At 38.6% G+C, this 22,630-nt stretch overlaps 1 protein-coding gene across 11 annotated transcripts in view; it reads left to right on the top strand.

Annotated features, from left to right (window-relative positions):
* NETO1 (neuropilin and tolloid like 1) overlaps positions 1–22,630 on the top strand; it is a 114,730-nt gene that overhangs the window by 19,860 nt on the left and 72,240 nt on the right. The window contains exon 5 of one of the 11 annotated variants that reach the window (XM_044934457.1): positions 20,934–21,251. The exons of the other annotated variants lie outside the window; for them this stretch is intronic. Coding sequence (XP_044790392.1) covers positions 20,934–21,133 — 200 coding nt within the window. The 3' untranslated portion in view covers positions 21,134–21,251. Of the gene's footprint in view, positions 1–20,933; positions 21,252–22,630 lie in introns of those variants that run through there. 11 annotated transcript variants of the gene reach the window in all.

The following is a 22,630-nucleotide window of genomic DNA, read 5'->3' as shown; positions in this document are numbered from 1 at the left end:
AATGTTTCAAAAGCCGTGGTAGTGAAAGTCACTCAGTCATGTCTGACTCTTGCGACCCCATGGACTGTAGCCGACAAGGTTCCTCTGTCCATGGGATTCTCCAGGCAAGAATACTGGAGTGGATTACCATTTCTTTCTCTAAGCCATGGTTCAATTCAGTTCAGTTCAGTTCAGTCACTCAGTCGTGTCCGACTCTTTGCCACACCATGAACTGCAGCACACCAGGCCTCACTGGCCATCACCAACTCCCGGAGTTCACTCAAACTCACTCCCATTGAATCGGTGATGCCATCCAGCCATCTCATCGTCTGTCGTCCCCTTTTCCTCCTGCCCCCAATCCCTCCCAGCATCAGAGTCTTTTCCAATGAGTCAACTCTTTGCATGAGGTGGCCAAAGTACTGGAGTTTCAGCTTTAGCATCATTCCTTCCAAAGAACACCCAGGTCTGATCTCCTTTACACTAAGCCAGTAATGATATATAATTTTAGGAAAAGTGGGAAATAGACTAGTATTTTAAATTGAATGGCAATATTTGAGACATTTATTGTACTCCTGCCTGTGATTTATTAGAATGTGGAGGATGGGTTGAGTAGAGAAAGAATAGAAATGCAGGAAACAAAGATAAACAATTAAAGTCATGCAGGTAAGAAATTGTAAGAGCCAAAATGAGCGTAGTGTGTGCGGCAATGTACTGAAAGAACAAATTTGACATCAGTAAGATTTAGTGAGATTAGGTGTGCGTGTCAAGAAAGAAGAGTAGAAATGACTGAAGTTTCCATCCTTAATGATTTGGTGATTATGTCATAACTTATGTTGGAGAATAAAAGAATAGCAAGTGCTATGTTTGTTTTTAAAGATGTCGAAAGGGAAGTGCCTCGTGTGATAGCCCTGGGGGCACATTGCAAGCCGGTTAGCAATTCAGAGCTGAAGCAGGACGAGCAGCTAGGGAAGGTGAAGAAGTGAGCGAATTAGAGAGCTGAGCACAACTAATTATGACATCCACAAATTAGAATAGAACATTTTATGAGTTTGAGCCAATACTCTTCCAAGTAAATTAGAACACAAAATTGTATATTTTGGAATTTTACATTTTATTTGGTCTTGGCTTCTTCTTATTGGACAGTCTTAGTTGGTAATCAATTGGCATCCATTTTTCTTTGAGTGTAGGTGAACTTTAGGGGCTTTCCAGGTGCCTCAGGGGTAAAGAATCCACCTGCCAATGTAGGAGATGCAGGAGACATGGGTTTGATCCCTGGGTCAGGAAGGTCCTCTGGAGCAGGACATACCAACCCACTTCAGTATTCTTGCCTGAAAAATTCCATGAACAGAGGAGCCTGGCAGGCTACAGTCCATGGGGTTGCAAAGAGTCAGACACGACTGAGCATGCACGTCAGGACATAGTCCCATGATTGGAGGGTTCTAATGATTAGGGGCTTTTTCCTGAGTTATGGAGAGAACTACTTCCATGAGACAGGTTACAAAAGATGAGCTTCCCTGGGATGGTTTTGAAAGGTTCAAGGGTAGACATGAGCTGTACTGCATATTGAATGACAGATCATTTAGTAATATTTTCATTTTCTTTCTGTATGGCTTTGCCATACTTCCTTTTAGTAATGATATCATTTATTATACTTTTGAATATATAATATCTCAATTATCAGGATAATTTCAGGTGTCTTTCAAGATTTGAAGAAACACATTTGGTCTAATTTAATGAAGAGGTCAGCGGAGGGAGAAAAGAAGAGTTCCTTTTCTATATTCATTATTTCCCTGTAATTCAGACAATATTTACTTTACTACTTTATCTGCTGCTTGATTGTCTCTATTGAATTTACGCTGATCGCTGTTGCAAGCTGTAACATTGTAAAAGAGCAATGGTATTCACTATCGGCTACAATTTAGATGGTAGGGATAAGAAAGGGGAAGTTAGTTTGGAAAATATTCTGATACACATATTCTACATATTTATCAAAAGCTGCTTTCTTATCAAAAGCATTTGGATTTATTAGATAAAATATCTCCTTCCCAAATTTCTCCATGTTGTTGTCCAGCAGGACAATATGTGATAAATGTAGTCATTCAAAATTAATTTAAATGAAATAATGGTATGATTAGACAGTGATTCTTGCCTTCCACTGTCTGATTATAAGATATTCATCTTGATAAAGCTAAAGAATTACTGAGTTCTTATTCTATGCCAGAGGTTGTTCTAAGCACGTTGCATACACTATTTCATTTGATTTTTATAGCCCACCTATGAGGTATTGTATCATTGCCATTCTCGTTTTAAGTTCTTGAAAAAACAAATATTTAAAATTTTGCATATTGTGCTTAAGGTCATCTCCCTACCAAAGCTGAGATTTGAACATAAGAAATGTTTATATTTAGGTATTATGTCCTGCTGTTAACAGACATCTGTTTCCTTCAGGGCTAAACTTGACTTTTTTTCATCCTTTGTGATTTTTATTGTAGAGCACTGAGATGTTTTCATTCATCCTAGAGTTTATCCTTTCTGTGTATTTTGCCATCTTTCAGATAACAGCAAGTTTTGTCTCTATGTCATAATTAAGCAAATAAATAAATTCCCCTGGATTTTTAAAACCTTAATTACAGGAAATTACTTTTATTATTGGTTGGAGAATGATCCTATAAGCCAGTCTCTACTGATGAGAAATATTACCTGATGTGGAATTTTAGTCACCCCAGCCACGAAAATCTGCATTTTATTTTTTAAGTATTTTAAATTAATTATTCATTTATTTTTAAATGTCTAATATTAATTTTTTTGGCTGTGCTCGGTCTTAGTTGCGGTATGTGGATCTTTAGTTGAGGCATGAGGTATCTAGTTCTCTGACCAGGAATTGAACCCAGGCCCCCTGCACTAAAAGTGCAGAGTCATAGCCACTGGACCACCAGGGAAAGCCCAAGGGAGAATGTTTGGATGACATGCAACTATTGGATTTTGAGAAGCTGAAATATCAGAAAGTGAGTCTTAATGATCATAAGAAGAACTTTCTTAGAAATTAAAGAGTTATAGAATCCTCTCAAGCTTTCATTCACCGACAGGGAAAGAAATTTCTACATCAGTTAAAGGCTATAGTTAGAAGTAAAATAAAGTAAGATTATTCCTCTTTGAACTCCATAGGAATAAACCTAGTAAATCCTAGTAAACAAATCTATTAAAACTATTTTCATATTTTAGAAAGAAAAAAACAAAAACTTAGAAATGTTTAAAAACCTACCCAGCCTCACCCAGTTTACAAGTTACAGTAGAAAACGTAAAATCCCTTGAAGTTTGACTCTAACTCTTGCTTTTAACTCCCATGCAGTACTTCCCAAGAAAGTTAAATTGATAAACTAATTGTGGTCCTAGATACCTTCACAGTAAGGAAGAACAATATTTTAACTCAATTTTTATTTTGCCGACCAATGCAGTGATTGTTTAATCTTCATCCCACGCCATTGCTCTTCCTACATTTATTTTATTGTAGTCCCTCTGGAGTCAATTGGGGAGTCAGTTCTGCAGAGAGCTTCTTAATAGAGATCCCCTAGATGTCCACTGTTATATTTATGATGTTCAAACTTGAGCTCATTAATTTTGCATGCCAAGTGAACACCACACACTAAAAAATTCCCCCAGGCTTAAGTCTTCTCCTGTGTTCTATTTGTTGTTATCCAAGAGCACCATGGTTCATCCAGAAATTCAAATTAGATGAACAATATTTAATTAGAGAACCATATTTAATTTTCTCTCTCCTACTCCCCAAGTCCTCATCACTCACTAAGTTCTCCTGAATCTACATCCTGAAAGTTCTCCACTGCTTCTAATCTCCCCCATTCCTACTCACATTATGTTCATTCTGGCCCCCAGGATGCCTCATCTGGCCAAGTGTAATATCCTGCGTCCTTTTTTTCAGACACATTTTCCCATCTCTCTAACCCACTTCTGCCCGAGTTATATGAGACAAAAATCTAATTGTATTCACCCCCTGGTTAAAACCATTCAGTGGCTGAGTATCCCATTTCTTGGGAGGACAGTCGTGGGCCTTAACAATGTGACGTCTGTCTAGCCTTCCTCCACCATTCTACTTTTGACTCATGTCTTCCATTTATAAAAAAGCCATTTGCAGTTACACTCTTCTGTGCTTCTGCATGTTTCTCCTGCCTAGAATGTCCTTCTACTCATTCATTTATGTAGGCTTTTTTTTTTTTTAATTGGAGTGTAATTGCTTTACAGTGTTGTGGTAGTTTCTGCTGTACAACGGAGAGACTCAGCCATATGTATGCACATGTCCCCCTCCTCCTCTCTCTCCTCCCACCCACCTAGGTCATCCCAGAGCGCCGAGCTGAGCTTCCCACGCTATGCATCAGCTTCCCACTAGCTGTTTTACACGTGGTAGTGTGTATACATCAATCCCAGTCTCCCAGTTCATCCCACCCACCCTCTTTCCCCACCCACCTCACCAGGCCCACGTGTCCACTCACTGTATCGGCGTCTCTATCCCTGCATTTATTAATCAAGACTATATTGTGTACTTGTTCTGAGCATTGTGGGCATTGGGATCCACTGATGATCCTGACAAATAAGTATCTTCATCTTAAAGGTCTTAAATATCTGGTTACAGATATTAAATAACATATTTTAAATGATTAATTAGTTACACCAAGTCCTGGAACCAATCCCTCATGGATCCTTAGGATGACTGTATTATATCCCTCTCTTATTGCTCTTCCGCATGGTATTGTAATTAACTGTTTACATCATTTTCCTCCCACTAAACCATGAGATTCATGAGGAGGTAACTGTGAGTCATATTTGTGTTTCAAACATTAGCCATGGTATTAACATATAGAAGAATACGCTTCAAGTATTTCCTCCTTCTCATCTGTTTATTTCTCTCAACCAACTCCTATTTTTACTTGCGTGTCCACTTCAAATTCAAGAGTATCAGTATTTGCTTCCCAGAAAATTATGTTTTCCTTCCATATTTCATGTTTTGAGTAGTGGCACCACCAATTCCTTAGCCTTCAGACAACAAGCTGTGCATTATCCTTCACTCTTCCATCTCATTTAAACATTACATCGTTCAGAAGTGCTTTCTAATTATTTGTTGAATTTCTGCCGTACCTTCCTGCCTTGGCACTGATTTTGCGCCCTCCTCATTTCTTAACTGAGTTGCCAGAAAGGAGTTTTAATGTATGTTCCTGCTTCTGGATTGTCCCTCCTGTAATACCCAAACATCTACTAAAGTGATTTTCTAAAATTCACAGCAGGTCATGATGCTGGTCTAATTGAACTCCTTTATTGGAAGTTCTTTGCCTCGGGATAAAATCTAAACTCTTCAGCAGGGCACACAGGGTGTTTTGTGATCTCCTTGCTTCTCCAGTCTGATGCCTGGATGCTCCAGTGCTCAGAACTCTGATTTAAACGTCTTGAACCACACTCAGAGCACCCAAGGCGTCACCGTTTGTGCCACTGGAAATGCTGTCCGGCTAGTTGCCTCTTCCACTTAGCAAATTCCAAGTCACAGGTTAATCTCAGATGAAGACCACTCTGCTCTGTGAGGCCCCTCTCCTGCATATCCCTACTGGCACTCATGGGCTTCCTATTGCAATCTTAGTTGTGACTTAACCCTCTTCCACTAGAATACTGTGAGTTCTTCAGCTCAGATGTTTTGCCCTAGGACTTTAAAAGGAGAAGGCAATGGCACCCCATTCCAGTACTCTTGCCTGGACAATCCCACAGACGGGGGAGCCTGGTCCATGGGGTCGCTAAGAGTCGGACACGACTGAGGGACTTCACTTTTACTTTTCACTTTTATGCATTGAAGAAGGAAATGGCAACCCACTCCAGTGTTCTTGCCTGGAGAATCCCAGGGACGGGGGAGCCTGGTGGGCTGCCGTCTATGGGGTCGCACAGAGTCGGACACTACTGAAGCGACTTAGCAGCAGCAGCAGCAGGACTTTAAAAATCACCAGTGACATAATCCTGGAAACTACTATATATTTAACATATTTTAAGCCCAAACAATGTTGTCAATAAAAATTCGAGATAGTAGTTTATTTCTCTAAACAGTGAGAGATTTGGAGATGACTTCAGGGCCAAAAATAAATGCATAAATAAATGAATGAATTTTCTTTGGCTCAGCTCATTATGATCTGCATAAAAATGTTATGTAGTTGACAACTAAATTATTTTCATTACTTCTGTTATGCAAAAAGAAATTAATATTGTTTAAAATACTTGATTAACTTTTTAAAATATCATGTAACTTAAAAGTGGAATTGGAGCTGGAGCGCAAATAGTTTTTCTGTGTTATATTGTCTGGTATAGACTCTGTTTCTATGGAAATGGTTTGCATTAAATATCAGCAATCTAGCATAAAGTTACACATATTCAGATCCTTTTAACTGGTGTTCTAAAGATTTTGCTACAGCAAAATAGAGCCTGTGGTTCAAAGGGAAGTATCTCACTTTAAAGGAGTTCAGTTAAATCCTGCTCCATCTACTTTGTAGTCATGTGGCCTTTGATACCCTTCAAATCTCTCACCTAAAAAGTGGGAACAACAGCACCAAATTCATTGGGTTACTGAGATGTTTAAAATATAAGGCATGCAAAGGTTTTGGTACGTTGTATGGAATTATTGACTTAGAAAAATTCACAGCCTAAAAGTTGAGAGTTATGTTAGAACTTCAAGCCTGGGAGGCAGCATCTCAAGTAACCCGGAGAGAACTGCTCTCAGGAGGTTGGTGGGGGATCCAGGTTATATGGAAGTCATGCAACAAAGGGCAGGTAGTCTGAACGTCAATTGATTATTGTTAAAGGGAAAGCAGATACCTCCAGTTAAGGAATTTAGTGCTTTTCTATTAATATTTATGTAAAGATGCAAGAGTCTGGGCTCACTGAAATCCATCCTTTGATGTGCACCTCAGCCATCTGGGGCCAGCCTCCTGTGTTTTCACTTCCAGAGTCCTCCCAGCCCCATGGGGGAGGGGCTGCAGTCTGATGGCTGCCTGATGGCAGGTATTCTTTCCTTCCTGAGCCTCTCAAGGCTCATCAGCTCACCATCGGTGGTGCTGGCAGTCTCAGATGACTGTTACCTCCTTTGTTGATATGGCAGGAAATATTCCATTTCTCAGAATATATTGCTTAATAAGCATTTATTGCATTTATCACTTTTCTCTAGATTGCACATACACACTAGAATCTTCAGTGACTATTTGAGCAAGAAACATGGTTAAATCTGTCTCCAGGGTAGGAAATAAAATATTTCTAGTGGGTACTTTTAGTCACAAACTAAATGTAACCTGTAGATTCTCTGTTTTGATTGTATGAGTTATTTAAGTAAATAGTTTTCATGCTTTTTTCCCCTTTTTTAATTTTGTATGTCAAAATCTACCTAATGTTGGTCAGAGTCATTGAAGAGACAAAACTAGGGAAGGAAAGTGATGATTGCCACTTTTTGTTTTCTCTGAAAAGTTCTTTACCACCTTTTGCTGTGTTCTTATTAGATTCCTCACCATTAATTGCTTTAAGTAGAACTCTCTGGGCATTTTATCCTGTTGAGAAAAAATATTCTTCTTTCATAAAATGTTTTTCCCTTGAATATTCCTACTTTGGTGACTTTTCTTTGAATTCCTATAGCATGCCCTTTCTAGACTATATCCCCAGATTTGGCAGTAGTTATTTTTTACTGCTGTGTGTTATTCTATAAGTTTCATGTTAATAGGTTAAATTTTCCTAGGTAGGTTTTACTTTCCTTGACCTGATTCTGTATATTATTCAGTATCTACTGAGGTTCTTTTAAAATCAGTATATAAGTAATGATAGATTGATGACCAGAGAAAATAAAGTAGGATAAATACTTTTAAAATCTTTAAATTAATAAGACATTTCCATTGAAGAGTGTTCAGACTACCCAAGAGTATTCCTAACTTTTGCTCATTATATTTTTCAAGTTATCCACATAACGAGCCACATATTGAAAAATTGAATAAGGTAGTATTGTTAAGGAAAGAGTGTGTGTGTGGTGGGGGGGGGCAGGGTCTAGCTGCTTGTCATTCAAAAGCCTATAAACAGGCCAGGTGGGTGAAAAGGAAAGTTTGCTTTATTTCAGATGCCTGCAACTAGAGGGGGGAGGGTGGCCAACATCTATTCAAAGGTCTACTCCCTTCACCCCCTACTCCCCTTCCCCTGGACAAGCAGGGAGTGAGACCTTTTATAGACAGAGTCAGACAGGGCAGGCTCCATGCAGAAACAGCACAGTCAGCTCTGACAGCCTTCAAATTGGTCATCAGTGGTCTGACCAGTGTCATCTTGATTGTTTTAGGTACAGTTGTTTCAGTTCCAGGGTCCATTTGTTCCCATTTCTTTGAGGCTGGTTCTCGGAATTGTGGCGGCTTATGTCCTGGATACAGTCTGGTCATCGTGTAGTCAACTTCTTCCACCTGGGTTTTCCGTATCTATGAGACAGCTCACAGGATAAGGCTCAGAAATTATCTATAATCTTTGAGAAGGAACTAAAAGTCCTTGACTGTGCTTAGTGACTACATTATTATTATTTGGTCTCCTTTGACTCTTTTCCTTTGTCTCAGCATTTCTTACTTCTCTGATTGCACTTGTTCTTTGACTGAAGTGTTCCCCAGATGGAAGGCAGGCTGAGGACATGGAGGGGCAAGGACCATAGGGCCCTGCTTCTTATCAATATCACTTGCTAATAAAAATATATCATTATTAGGAACAGTATTTTATTACACTCCTGTATAAGCAAAATGTACATCATTTACACCAAAAACTGTAAAATTTTAAACAGAAAGCTGAATTATAATAAGTGATGCATTGGTCTCTTCATCCCTGTTAGTCTGTCTAAACATCAGGGCAGCCAGCAGAGTATATTAGGTTAGTCTAGTCGCAGATCAGTCCCTTGGGTCATCCTAATACACCAGAGATGTTGTAACAGGGATGATAAACATCAACTGCCCAATGCTACCTGTGAGCTCAGGAGACAGAATTATAAGCCTTGCAGTGTATGGGTTAATAAAAGCCTAAAGAAGATGGCTTGGCTATTTCTTAATTCTTATGCAATATAATTCAGAAGTGGCTCTTCCTGAAGGGTAAATGTGAGCAAATAAAACCTGAAGTGTTTATTTTTCCCTGAAAGAAATTTGATCTTTAAGAGAGTGGTGCAAACTACCCAAATTTCAGACCTGAGACTTATCAACTCTTGCAAAAAATAATAATTTTCCTAAAACTGTTTTGAGTCTTACTGAAATATCTAGGGTGTTATGAAATATTTCTGTAAATAAAGTTCAGGGCCTATATGTTTGTATTATATTTTCTAAGAATTATAAAACATTTTACATTGCAGCAGAATTTAAGAGTAAGCACATGGTAGACCTAGCAGGAATTTTAAAGATTATCACCAAGTTTTCCTGTTAGTTATTTATTCATGTGATAAGAATTGGAGATAAATAAATAAAGCTTATATTGTTCATATTCTACTTTAGGAGACAAAGGGTACAATATGTTACATGTCATAATAAAGGTAACATATGGTTTTAGGAAGAAGATGCCTACAACTCAGACAAGACTAAGCAACAGAAAAGCATTCTCAAGGGGTAAATCTAAATCTCAAAGTACTTAGAAGGAGGAAGGTATGAACAGACCTTCCAGACTCTTGCAGCACAGTGCCCCCAAACAGAAATATTGCTATTGCTTTTCCATTTAAAAAAATATGCAGCAAGTGATTTGGCTTGGTTGAAATAAAGGCTAGGCACAAAAATATAATAAATGATGTGTTTGGAAAAGGTATCCGAGATCAAAGTCAGTATTTGTTATGCCAGCGTATTTGTTCAATCTTTAAACAATGGAAACCACTACCAAAAGATTTCATGTATGGAGATGATCATTGTTGAAACAGAAATATCATTGGATCACAAGACAGAAAGTAATTTGGGAGAAGGTAGACTTGTTTATGAATTGGGAACCTGTAAAATATGTCCAGGTGAATCAATATGAGTTCCAGTGGTAGCACTAGAGATGAACAGGAAGATATAGCACCAAGAGTTATGGAGATGTTAAAATTTATAGCATATGTTCTCTGATTATATGTGCGGGGAAAAGACAGTGAGTTACATTGAAACATCTTTGGTTTGAGGTGAAATACAGAAGTGAAGCAACATAGTGTTTTATATTATCTGATGCGCCAGACTGCAATTCTGTGAAGTAGATCATTTTTAATTCATTGTTGTAGCTCCACTTGTTGAATAGAATTTTAAATTATAGGAGAGATCTGATCAGTGAAATCAATTGTGTTAGTCATTGGCTTGGGGGTGGTAGTAGAAATCATGAGTGTAGATTGTATTGCTCAGCAAAGAAATGCCAAGAAAGATAAAGACAACATTTGAGTAGGTGTATTGGCAAGAAAACAGAGAGGGTGCCATTTGACACCTAAAATAAATGCTCTGATGGGTGGCTAACTAGTGTCAGAACTTCAAGTGCTGGAGTGAGGATCTCAGAAACCAAGGGGAAGAAACCATTTCAAGTAAGTTGGTTTCCAGTGTATAAGCTGAAATATAATTATCAATCTGATTTTTTTTAATTTATCAAATAGTTTTCCCAAGTGGTTAAAGTAGAATTCAAACTGCAGATAAATAAGCAGTGAATAAATTTGGGCAACCAAATAAGTAAAGAATAACCTTTCAAGGACCTAGTCATTGAAAGAAATAATGGGATGGGAGGATGAAGAATGGGTTGGTGATTGAATCTGAGGGGCAATGCAGAGACAAAGAAGGGGGATGGTTCAAGTCCATCTCTTGTCACTTCTTTACGCAAGACTTGGCTTCACTAGGAATTCGCTTTAACACAGGTTTTTCTTATGCCTTGCCTCTACCTGGTGAAATCCATCTCCTTCCTGCCTGTGTTATCCCCCAAATGAAGTCTGCTCCACCAAATTCTGGCAAGCTTCTTTATTATATCTGCTCAATGAGGAATCACTAGCCAAGTCACAGCACCTAGGCCTTTGTTATTTTTGCCATTTTTCTACTTCTTTCTTGGGATCCTTGTTTAGATATTCCAGTCCTTTCCAGTGCCCAATATAAGTGATATGACAATGGTTTTCTGAAGACATATGTGGTGTTACCTACATTGCTGAAGTTCACACTTCGATGCCAGCCTCAGTTTCCGGTGTCTGGATACTGTCCATGGTGCTGAACATGTGGATGCACATGCCACAGATTTTGCCAATTTCAGCAGCACGGTTCCCACTCTCAAGCCTGAGCCAATACAGCACTGCTGTTCCTCTCTCATGTGGGGGCTGCTCCCTGCTTCCGTAATTCTGCAGATGACATATATGCCATACGATAGGATGACAAAGCAATAGATATTTTAGTACTTCCTCTTTGATTTCATCCACACATGTAGCCCTGGGGACTGGACTGAGGCAATCTCAGAGACATACACTATGAGTTCTTCCAAAGTGCCCTTCTTCTTTATTTATATAGCCAAGAGTTTCTATTTTCTTGGGCTGAGGTTAATTTCACCCCCACCCCTGTGGATACACCCCCTGTGTATTCAGATGTATCTTAACCTGCCTGGGTCAGTCCTGGGATACTGTATTTCATCCTCTACCTCTACAGCAGTGCTAAGCCCTACACATACGCACATTGTCTTTATAGCTGCACTGATGTGGCAGAACCATACTGTCACTAGAAGTCCTAGCAGGACTAGCTTATGATCCTGACTAAAGAACAGTGGGTGTGCTGCGTCGGTTTCAGAGAAGCTGGGCAAAGATTGTTTTGTTCCCTAGGGTTTTTATTCTGCTCTTATTATTCCATTTATTTTTTTCAATCTACTTGTTGGCATAGGAGAAAATAATTTGCTTGTGTTCCAAAAAGTAAACATATGTTAGGGTAAAACAAACACAGATCTGTTTTAACAGCTAAAGTAGATACTGGATGTTGAAATGCACATTTAAATTTCTCAGGTTTGAATCATGTCAGGTGTGTCAGGAATGTGCTGAGACTAACTGTGAAAATATAAGAATAATGATAATAAGTTGTATTATAATAAGATTTAATAACTAGTCATAGGGTCTTGGGTATTTCTGGATCTTTATTCTTCCATCAAAGAAGTGGAATCAGCTTGTCATGACCCACTAAAGAAGACCACTGTTGGGGTTTTGGTTGGTCTGTAGATCAACTTGAGGAAAGCCAGCATTTTTAATATGTTGAGTCTTGTAAAATTTCATGATCATGGTGTACACTATAACCCGTGTCTTATTTAAGTCTTATCAAATCCCTTTCAGTATCATTCAGTCCTGTGTCTTTCAAAAAGTCTTCTTTGACCCATTCTTTTGTTGCAGCAATTGTGGTTTTCAATTTCTGTATGAAGTTAATTTATTTTTGTTACTAACTTCTAATTTAAGTTGTATTGTGATTAGAAAATGTGGGATGCTCTTTATTCCCATTTTTCCTTTATTTTCTGATCTTTCCTACATTTGAAACTGTTCTGGCATCATATTTCTTTGAGAATTACAGCCTCAAATTTTCCTTTAGAACCAGTCTCTTGGAGATAAAAATCTTCCCATGTTTACTTACTGTCTAAATGTCTTTATTTCCCCTTCATCCTTGAAAGATCCTTTGGCTGGCTGACAATTTCCAGGTTGACAGGTATTTTCTCTCAGCTCTCAGTAGATATTATTTGACTGTCTCTTGGCTTGTGTTTTTGCTATTGAAATGTCTGCCATCACTCTAACTGTCATTGCCCTTAATTGACATGGCCTTTCTTTCTGGTCCTTCAAGGTTTTATCTTCATCTTCTGTTTAGTGATTCTCCTGCCACATGTCTACATGGATTTCCTTTTATTTATTTACTTTGTTGGAAGATACTATACCCTCTAGATCGGTGGCTTCATATTTTCATCAGCTCTCCAAAATGTTTAGCTATTATTTTTAAAATATTGCCATTTTCAATTGTGTTCTTTAACAAATTTATATACAGAAATTCCATTTTCAGTCTTTTTTAAAAAATAATTTCTTTTTGCATACTTCTTTTTGCAAATGCCTCTTTCAAATCGTTATATGTGTATCTATAGAAAGTATATTCTGTATTTGATGATTTCACTCTCTAGAATCTACTGTATGTTATTTCTGCTGGAGGTCATGTGGAATGATGACCCTTCTCCTTTTGTGAACTTTTTATATTCTCTTTTAATCTATTGCCAAATGTGGACTAATCTGGGGAAGCTTCCCTCTTAAGATGGCTTGTTCTGCTTCTGCTGTGTTTCTGCAGTAGCAAAGGGTAACACCTGACCAGTGCCACTTCAGCACCCTTGAAAGTGGTTTTCAAATTTAAAAACCCCCATAGAAATGTCCATACAGAGATCACATATCAGCAGTACCCTCTTTTGTTGTTTTATTGCCTAGTTGCTCAGTTGTGTCTGACTCTTTTAAGATGCCATAGACTGTAGCCTGCCAGACTCCTCTGTCCCTGGGATTTCCCAGGCAAGAATACTGGAGTGGATTGCCATTTCATCCTCCTGGGGAATCTTCCCAACCCAGGGATCGAACTCACATCTGCTGCATTGCAGGCAGATTCTTTACCACTGAGACACTACTGGAGAAGCTCAGTACCCTCCTTGATGTATGTTCAAACATTCAGATCAATTTATGTTTGCATTCTTTTCCCCACATTTTCTCCTCCTCTGGACCAGGTCACTTAAGCCCAGCCTCCATCAGTGCAGCAAGAGCTCAGTTCAGACTTGTAGGATTGTTTGAGTCTGAGAGTCATTTTGTGATTGGTGAACCAATGAGGTCTCTATGAGTGTGATTGTCATGGGACTATCCTTGAGGAAGAGTGTATACATGCGTGTGCATGTGTATGTATGTGTGTTTAAGTGTAGTGCTTCTTAGAACTTCTAGTCAATTAATATGACAAGAAATCGAAGTCCTCAGAGTCATTTCCAAACAATTTACTATGAATATATTAAACATCAAGAAAAAATAGACTAAATATAAAATTCTGCAAACCCACTTCTGAGCCTTTAAAATATTGGAAGGTTACCATATTAAACAAATAACTTACACATTTGAGAACAACCACTACGTGTATACAAATACCATCTTACTGTCTGTGTCTGTTAGAAGGGAATACAGAAAGCTTATAAATCAAATAGAAGGCAGAAAGACAGGACAAAAGAAATGTGAAGAAAAAGGAGGTTTAAGAAAATTTAAAATTTGGTGGCAAAAAACATCTTTGTTTATATTTAATACTGCTGCTCATGCTGCTAAGTCACTTCAGTCGTGTCCGACTCTATGCGACCCCGTAGACGGCAGCCCACCAGGCTCCTCCGTCCATGGAATTCTCCAGGCAAGAACACTGGAGTGGGTTGCCATTGCCTTCTCCTATTTTATACTAATCAATATAAAATATAAACAAAGTAAATTTACCAATTTAAAAAAAACTGAGAAGTGGATTAGATTAAGGAAAAGAATCAGCTATATAATACTCACAAGAAACATTTCTGAAATTAATTAAAGTATACATATACACATACAGGAATAGAAAATTAGGACTATAAAAAGATAGAGAGGTATTAACTGGAAGAAAACCACCATTTCTTATCTCTTTCCATGTTTAGTATGGTTACCTGAACCATCCATGACTGGAAATTTCTTATTGTATTAGAACTTTCACAAGAATATGTGACAGCCCTTCTTGTTCTATAATACTAAAAGCAATATGTAATTTTATATTTGGTCCAAATCCCTTTTATTGTAATTTAAGTAACTTTTCTAGTCTTGAGAAATGAATATTTGGAAACTATTCTCATCTGATCATGTTCTCAGTAGTTAATGAATATTTCTCAGACCTTTCCTGTTGTCCAAAGAAGACTCTTAATTCATCTATACCAAGTACTCAGAGCCAGATAACTGTAAATTCAATTTTAGATCATAACTCTAAAACTGAGGCTCACAAAAACTTTATGAGCAGAGAAACATACGCATGGTAGAATGCCATGGAAATATACTTAGAAATAAAGTTCCCTTCAGTCAAGTCCTATATGTGACTTGAGTCACAATATGACCAAGTCCCATTACTTCTTCAACAGTTATTTCATGAGTAGCCACTAAATGTTAGGAATTTTGAGAACTGTGTTTACTGAGATTAAAACAAACCAAAAACCTCTGCCTACTCTCTAAAGTACTTGTCTACTCCATTAAAAGTTTTGGATGAGTAAACATTATTGCCATAGAACAAAATGGTGTAATACAGACATAAAATTGTATAATAAAGTCAAGTTCTATTCCCAACAGAATATTTTCCACATGGCAGTCACAGTGTTCTTTTAAAAATACAGCCACAAAATCATCCCTCTATGCAACCGCCTACTATTTTTCTTTTCCATCCGGATCCTTCCATTGCCAAGATTGCCTTCAGGAAAGGACCAGGAAGTAAATATTTTGGGGCCACACAACCTCTGTGAAATTCACTCAGTTCTGCCATTGTGGGGGGAGAGCAGCCCCAGACAATGCATAAAAGAGTGGGTGTGGATGTGTTCCAATAAATCTTGTGGGTGGACAATAAGAATTTTTGAGTATCTTTATTTTTTGGAGGGAAGGAGATTGGAGAATTTATTGCAGTAGCTTCTTTTGTTCTTGTTTTCCCAGAAGTTGGATTGTGTATGCAGGTTTAATAATTTACTTTTTAAAAAAAGCTTAGAGAACAATGTCTGCCAAGAGTTAAGTCTTCAGCTTTTATTCCTATGACAACTCATGCTGTTTTGATAATAGTAGCACAATTATTATCTATTCCGTAGATTTAAGATGCATGAAATTTGGGCTTAGAAAAGTGTCACTCTGTTTCATCACCAAAATTATGTTCTTGACTCTGAGCTCGCAGATTTGCTTAGCAGTAAACAACTTCATCTTATGCAGCACATTTTCTTTTTCTTTTTAGTCATAGTCAAAATTCCCCTCAATTCTTTTGACGCCTCCTCTGCAAATGGCTCTGTTCTCTGCTCTACTTCCCAAGTCCTGCCATGGGACACAAGAGCAGGGCAGCGCTCCTCCTTATCTTTCGTTGATGGTGTCAGGAAACGGTAGCTACTACACTTGCAGTCTGATCTGTGGCTTGGGTTGTGCCCAGTGCCCACTGTCCATGGGGGCATTGGTCCATCAGTAGCTTCCTGGCATCATGAGCCCATGTGAGTTTACTCTCTTGAATGGTCCGCCTGCCTGTTTGATGATCAGTTGTCTCTCTGGTACCACCTGTCCCCACCTCCTCCAGCCTCAGGAGACTGGAATCCCAGTCAAGCTCCCACGTGACTTCTAACATCCTTTCGGTACCTGTGAGTCACACACAGATCCCCCTCTATCTGTGAGGGGTCAGAGATGCTACAAGACCTCTGCTATTCTCCTCACAGGCTCTTTCCCGCTGAATCTGGTATTAGGAAAACTGTGGTCACAGACAGGTTCGATCCCTAGGTCAGGAAGATCACCTGGAAGAGGAAATAGCAACTCACTCCAGTACTCTTGCCTGGGAATTCCAAGGACAGAGGCGCCTGGTGGGCTACAGTCCACGGGGTTGCAAAGAGTTAGACATGACTGAGCACACACATGGGCACAGAGGTGTCTAGGGAACACCCTCCACTCATCAGAGCCCAGCAGCTCTTCAGCTTCTCTCCTCTTCTGTTGAGAGCACACTGGGACAACCTAGAAGACTAACAGGAAACCAGCAGGAAGGTCAGCATGTAACCCGGGTGACCGTGGGCACACTGTGTCATGACAGCCTCATGCCTGTCCCCTTGCAGCTCCTTTAAATCATAGAATGACACTTAGTCATGTAGCAGGTCAGAGTATGGGCTCTAGAGCAAGATTACCTGCATTTAAATTCCACTTTTTCCACTTGTTTGACGCATGATCTTCACCATTTTTCTCAGTCACCTGAAGTTGTACTTCCTTCAGCTTTAAAAATTGGGATGATAACCACCTTGAGAGATAGATGTTACTGTGAGAATTCATTCAGGTCAGTTCAGTCGCTCAGGTGTGTACAACTCTTTGTGACCCCATGGACTGTAGCACGCCAGGCTTCCCTGTCCATCACCAAGTCCTAGAGCCTGCTCAAACTCAGGTTCATCGAGTCGGTGATGCCATCCAACCATCTCATCCTCTGTCGTCCCCTTCTCCTGCCTTCAATCTTTCCCAGAATCAGGGTATTTTTTAACGAGTCAGTTCTTCACATCAGGTGGGCAAAGTATTGAAGATTCATCTTCAGCATCAGTCCTTCCAATGAATATTCAAAGGACTGATTTCCGTTAGGACTGACTTGTTAGATCTCCTTGCACTCCAAGGGACTCTCAAGAGTCTTCTCCAACACCACAGTTGAAAAGTATCAATTTTTATGCACTCAACATTCTTTGTAGTCCAAATCTCACATCCATACAAGACTACTGGAAAAACCATAGCTTTGACTAGATGGCATAGTTTCACTAGACAGCAAGCCATAGTTTGACTAGACTTGTCAGCAAAGTAATGTCTCTGCTTTTTAATATGCTGCTTAGGTTGGTCATAGGTTTTCTTCCAAGGAGTAAGCATCTTTTGATTTCATGGCTGCAGTCACCATCTGCAGTGATTTTGGAGCCCCCCCCCCAAAATAAAGTATCTCACTGTTTCCATTGTTTCCCCATCTATTTGCCATGAAGTGACAGGATTCGATGCTGTGATCTTTGTTTTTTGAATGTTGGAGTATTAAGCCAGCTTTTTCAGTCTCCTCTTTCACTTTCTTCAAGAGGCTGTTTAGTTCTTCTTTACTTTCTGCCATAAGTGTGGTATCATCTGCATATCTGAGGTTATTGATATTTCTTCAAGCAATCTTGATTCCAGCTTGTGCTTTATCCAGCCTGACATTTCTCATGATGGACTCTGCATAGAAATTAAATAAGCAGGGTGATAATATACAGCCTTGACGTACTCCTTTCCTGATTTGGAACCAGTCTGTTGTTCCATGTCTGGTTCTAACTGTTGCTTCTTGACGTGCATACAGATTTCTCAGGAGGCAGGTAAGGTGGTCTGGTATTCCCATCTCTTTAAGAATTTTCCAGTTTTTTGTTATCCACATAGTCAAAGGCTTTGGCATTGTCAATAAAACAGAAGTAGATGCTTTTCTGGAATTCTCTTGTTTTTTTTTTTAATGATCCAACAGATGTTGGCAATTTGATCTCTGGTTCTTCTGCCTTTTTAAATCCAACTTGAACATCTGTAAGTTCATTGTTCACATACTGTTAAAGCCTGGCTTGGAGAAATTTGAGCTTTGCTCTGTTTATGTGTGAGTTGAATGCAATTGTGCATTAGTTCTTTGGCATTGCCTTTGTTTGGGTTTGGAATAAAAACTGCAGAGCATCAGAGTCTTTTCCAATCCTGTAGCCACTTTTCCAGTCCTGTGGCCACTGCTGAGTTTTCCAAATATTCTGGCATATTGAGTACAGCACTTTCACAGCGTCATCTTTTAGGATTTGAAATAGCTCAACTGGAATTTCGTCACCTCCACTAGGTTTGTTTGTAGGGGTGCTTCCTAAGGCCCATTTGACTTCACATTCCATGATGTCTGGCTCTAGGTGAGTGATCACACCATCCTGGTTATCTGGGTCATGAAGACCTTTCTTGTATAGTTCTTCTGTGCATTCTTGCCACCTCTTCTTAATATCTTCTGCTTCTTTTAGATCCAAACCATTTCCCTTTATTGTGCCCATCCTTGCAAGAAATGTTCCCTTGGTATCTCTAATTTTCTTGAAGATATCTCTAGTCTTTCCCATTCTATTGTTTTACTCTATTTCTTTGCATTGAACCCTGAGGAAGGCTTTCTTATTTCACCTTGCTATTCCTTGGAACTCTACATTCAGATGGGTATATCTTTTCTCCTTTGCCTTTAGCTTCTCTTCTTTTCTGAGCTATTTGTAAGGCATCCTCAGACAACCATTTTGCCTTTTTGCATTTCTTTTTCTTGGGGATGGTCTTGATCACTGTCCCCTGTACAATTAACTTTGAGGATTAATGAAGTCAGCAGTGTTAAAGTGTCTGCAAATTGTGAGGGTTTGCTAAATGTTTCACATTTCTTATGAGATAATTCCCATAACTTTATTTATTTATATAAAGTGGAGGTCAGAAAGGGCAAGAAAGCTCAGCTCCAAGAATCAAAATATAGGCACTAAGGCATAATAAGTAGGGTGCTAGCCAGTTTTAGGGCTGTTTCTGGGCAAGAGGTGGGCAGGAGAGAAATGGGGACCTGTGTGTCATCTGTATTGGTCAGGGTTCTTCAGAGAAATGGAATCGATTATGTAGGGAATCAATTATATCAATCATAAATATGAGATTTATTAAGTGGAATTGGCTCCATGATTATGAAGGCTTAGAAATACAAACATCAATAGGTGGGGCCAAAGAAAGCAGATGGTTTACTTCCAGTTCAAATCTAAAAGTCTGAGAACTAGGACAGCCAATACTGTTTAACTTATATGCAGAGTACATCATGAGAAATGCTGGGCTGGATGAATCACAAGCTGGAATCAAGATTGCCAGGAGAAATATCAATAACCTCAGATATGCAGATGACACCACCCTTATGGCAGAAAGTGAAGAACTAAAAAGCCTTTTAATGAAAGTGAAAGGAGTGAAAAAGTTGGCTTAAAGCTCAACATTCAGAAAACTAAGATCATGGCATCCAGTCCCATCACTTCATGGCAAGTAGATGGGGAAACAGTGGAAACAGTGGCTGACATTATTTTGGGTGGCTCCAAAATCACTGCAGATGGTGAAATTTCACTACATGAAATTAAAAGACTCCTAGGAAGGAAAGTTATGACCAACCTAGACAGCATATTAAAAAGCAGAGACATTACCTTGCCAACAAAGGTCCGTCTAGTCAAGGCTATGGTTTTTCCAGTGGACATGTATGGATGTGAGAGTTAGACTATAAAGAAAGCTGAGAACCGAAGAATTGATGCTTTTGAACTGTGGTGTTGGAGAAGACTCTTGAGAGTCCCTTGGACTGCAAGGAGAATCATCCAGTCCATCCTAAAGGAGATCAGTCCTGGGTGTTCATCGGAAGGACTGATGTTGAAGCTGAAACTCCAATATTTTGGCCACCTGATGTGAAGAGCTGACTCATTTGAAAAGACCCTGATGCTGGGAAAGATTGAAGGCAGGAGGAGAAGAGGATGATGGAGGATGGGATGGTTGGATGGCATCACTGACTCAATGGACATGAGTTTGGGTCAAGTCCGGGAGTTGATGATGAACAGGGAGGCCTGGCGTGCTGCGGTTCATGGTGTTGCAAAGAGTCAGACCCGACTGAGCGACTGAACTGAACTGAACTGAACAGTATCAGTGGAAAAGCTCCAGACCAGATTTCAGTTTGAGTCCAAAGGCAGAAAAAAAACTGATGTCTTATTCAAGCAGGTAGGCTGGAGGTCTTTCCTCTTACTCCAGCTCCAATGTTGTTCTATTCCAGTCTTCAACTATTCCATGGATGAGGTCCATCCACATTAAGGAAGGGGCTTCCAGGTTGGCTCAGTGGCAGACTGCCTGCTAACGCAGGAGACACAGAAGACATGGGTGTGATCCCTGGGTGTGAAAGATCCCCTAGAGAAGGGAATGACAACCCATTCCAGGATTCTTGCCTGGAAATTCCTATGGACAGAGGAGCCTAACAGGCTATATGGTCCATGGAGTCACAAAGAATTGGACATGAATGAGCTCACATTGCCTACCTTATGCTAAAGAGGGCAACCTTCTTTACTCTCTACCAATTAAAAGGTTAATGTCATTCAGAAACACCCATACAGACATACAGAGAACAATGTTTGGCCAAATATCTGGGCACCGCAGGGCCCAGTCAAGTTGACAATTAATTGTTGCATCATCCTGTGTGTTTCCCAAGGAGCACAGATGTCTGCTGAACAAATGGTACCACCAATACGAGCAAGTGGCCTGGTGGAAGACGGACAGAGTTCTATTGCCTGGTTAGGTAAAGATGGCAAAGGATACTGCAACCAGCATAATCTGTCCTTGATTCTGCCTTCCAGTCTGGATGGTTCCAACACATTAATCTTGATGTTTAACTGCTCTACATGGAGGTAAATTGTGACGAGTTGAAACTTTAGAAATAGGAGCTTATACAATCTATTTCTCACACATTTTTTGTCAGTCTTTCCTGAAATGTAAAAAGTAAAAAATCATTTATCTGTCTCTCATTGTCTATATATAGATTAAATGAACATCAATGAACTGTCCATATGTCAAAGACTTTTCTGAATTTTTTAGAGTAGTTTAGAAATTTGAATTTTCTCACTTATGTAGCTTTAATGTAAAACATATTCTTCACTTCCTTCTAGTACAGAAGCAGAAACAGAACCATTTTATTTTTTCTAGTGCCAGAATAATGCTGTCTATATGTTTTAGTTTTTATAGTATGCATCTCATGCCAATAGGTACATTTTGAAATAGATTCTGGAAACGGTTTCATTAAATATAATTAGCTGAAAAAATTAAGTCCTGATATATTAATAATATATAAATTTAATATCCTGAAATGATAGTCATTTCATATCAAGTATAATTCAGAATTAATTTTATGTATTTAAAGAAAATGTAGGGCGGCAAGATAGGGGTATAAGATTAAGAGATAAATTAGCAACAAGGATATATTGTGCAGCACAGGGAAATATAGCCATTATCTTGTAATAACTTTAAATGGAGTATAATCTATAAAAATGTTGAATCACTATGTTGTACAAATACATCAATTAAAAAATAAACTTTTTTATTCTAACATTTTTATTTTGAAATTTCTCTACATTTAACATTGTTTTTCATGCTTAATATTATTATTGTTTGTTTCCTTGTGAGGAAAGTTTCATGATAGTTGACAATAAGGAATTTCAATATTTGAGAAAATAAATTTTAAGATAGGCAAATTAATAAGTGAAACTAAAATTATATCAAAAGTTTTAATGTTTTTAATATTTCAAGTCTTTTAAAATTCAGATTTATATATTTTAGTGTTGGCAGACTTAAGATTAATTAAAGGCTTTGTTGTCAGAACAGAACTTAGGAATGTTATGAAAATATCTCATTTTGAAATAAACCCTATATTGATGTTAAATATGTTTGTAATCATAGCATTACTTAATTGTGAAGTGTTAATCAATTCTCAAAATTTCAGCAATTATACAGTTTTTTAGAAGTTCATAATTTTCTGTAAAGAACATAGTATCAAATATATAAATAAGCTAAGATTTGTTAGAAGAATATATACATTGTTGGAATGAAAAGTGTCACAATTTTCCCAGCATCATTTGTTGAAAAGAAGGTCCTTTTGCCATTGAATGTTTTGGAACCCTTTTCAAAAATCATTTGACCGCATATGGGAGGACTTAGTTTTGCTTTTTATGTCAATTCAGCTAAAACATTATATACAAAGTACTGAAGAAATGGGGGACTAAGGCAAAGAGATTGGTTAGAATTCTGATGCCCTAAGGTGAGAAGGTGGGACTAAGATCTTTGCAGACTGGAAAAGGAGGTTGGTAGTGAGAGGTTTTACAAAAATAATTGAAAGCTCTTGGTATCTTGCTGATG

This window comes from Bubalus bubalis, chromosome 22 (genome assembly GCF_019923935.1).
Source record: "Bubalus bubalis isolate 160015118507 breed Murrah chromosome 22, NDDB_SH_1, whole genome shotgun sequence".
In the NCBI taxonomy this organism is placed as follows: Eukaryota; Metazoa; Chordata; class Mammalia; order Artiodactyla; family Bovidae; genus Bubalus; species Bubalus bubalis.
This window is presented reverse-complemented; position numbering and strand designations above follow the sequence as displayed.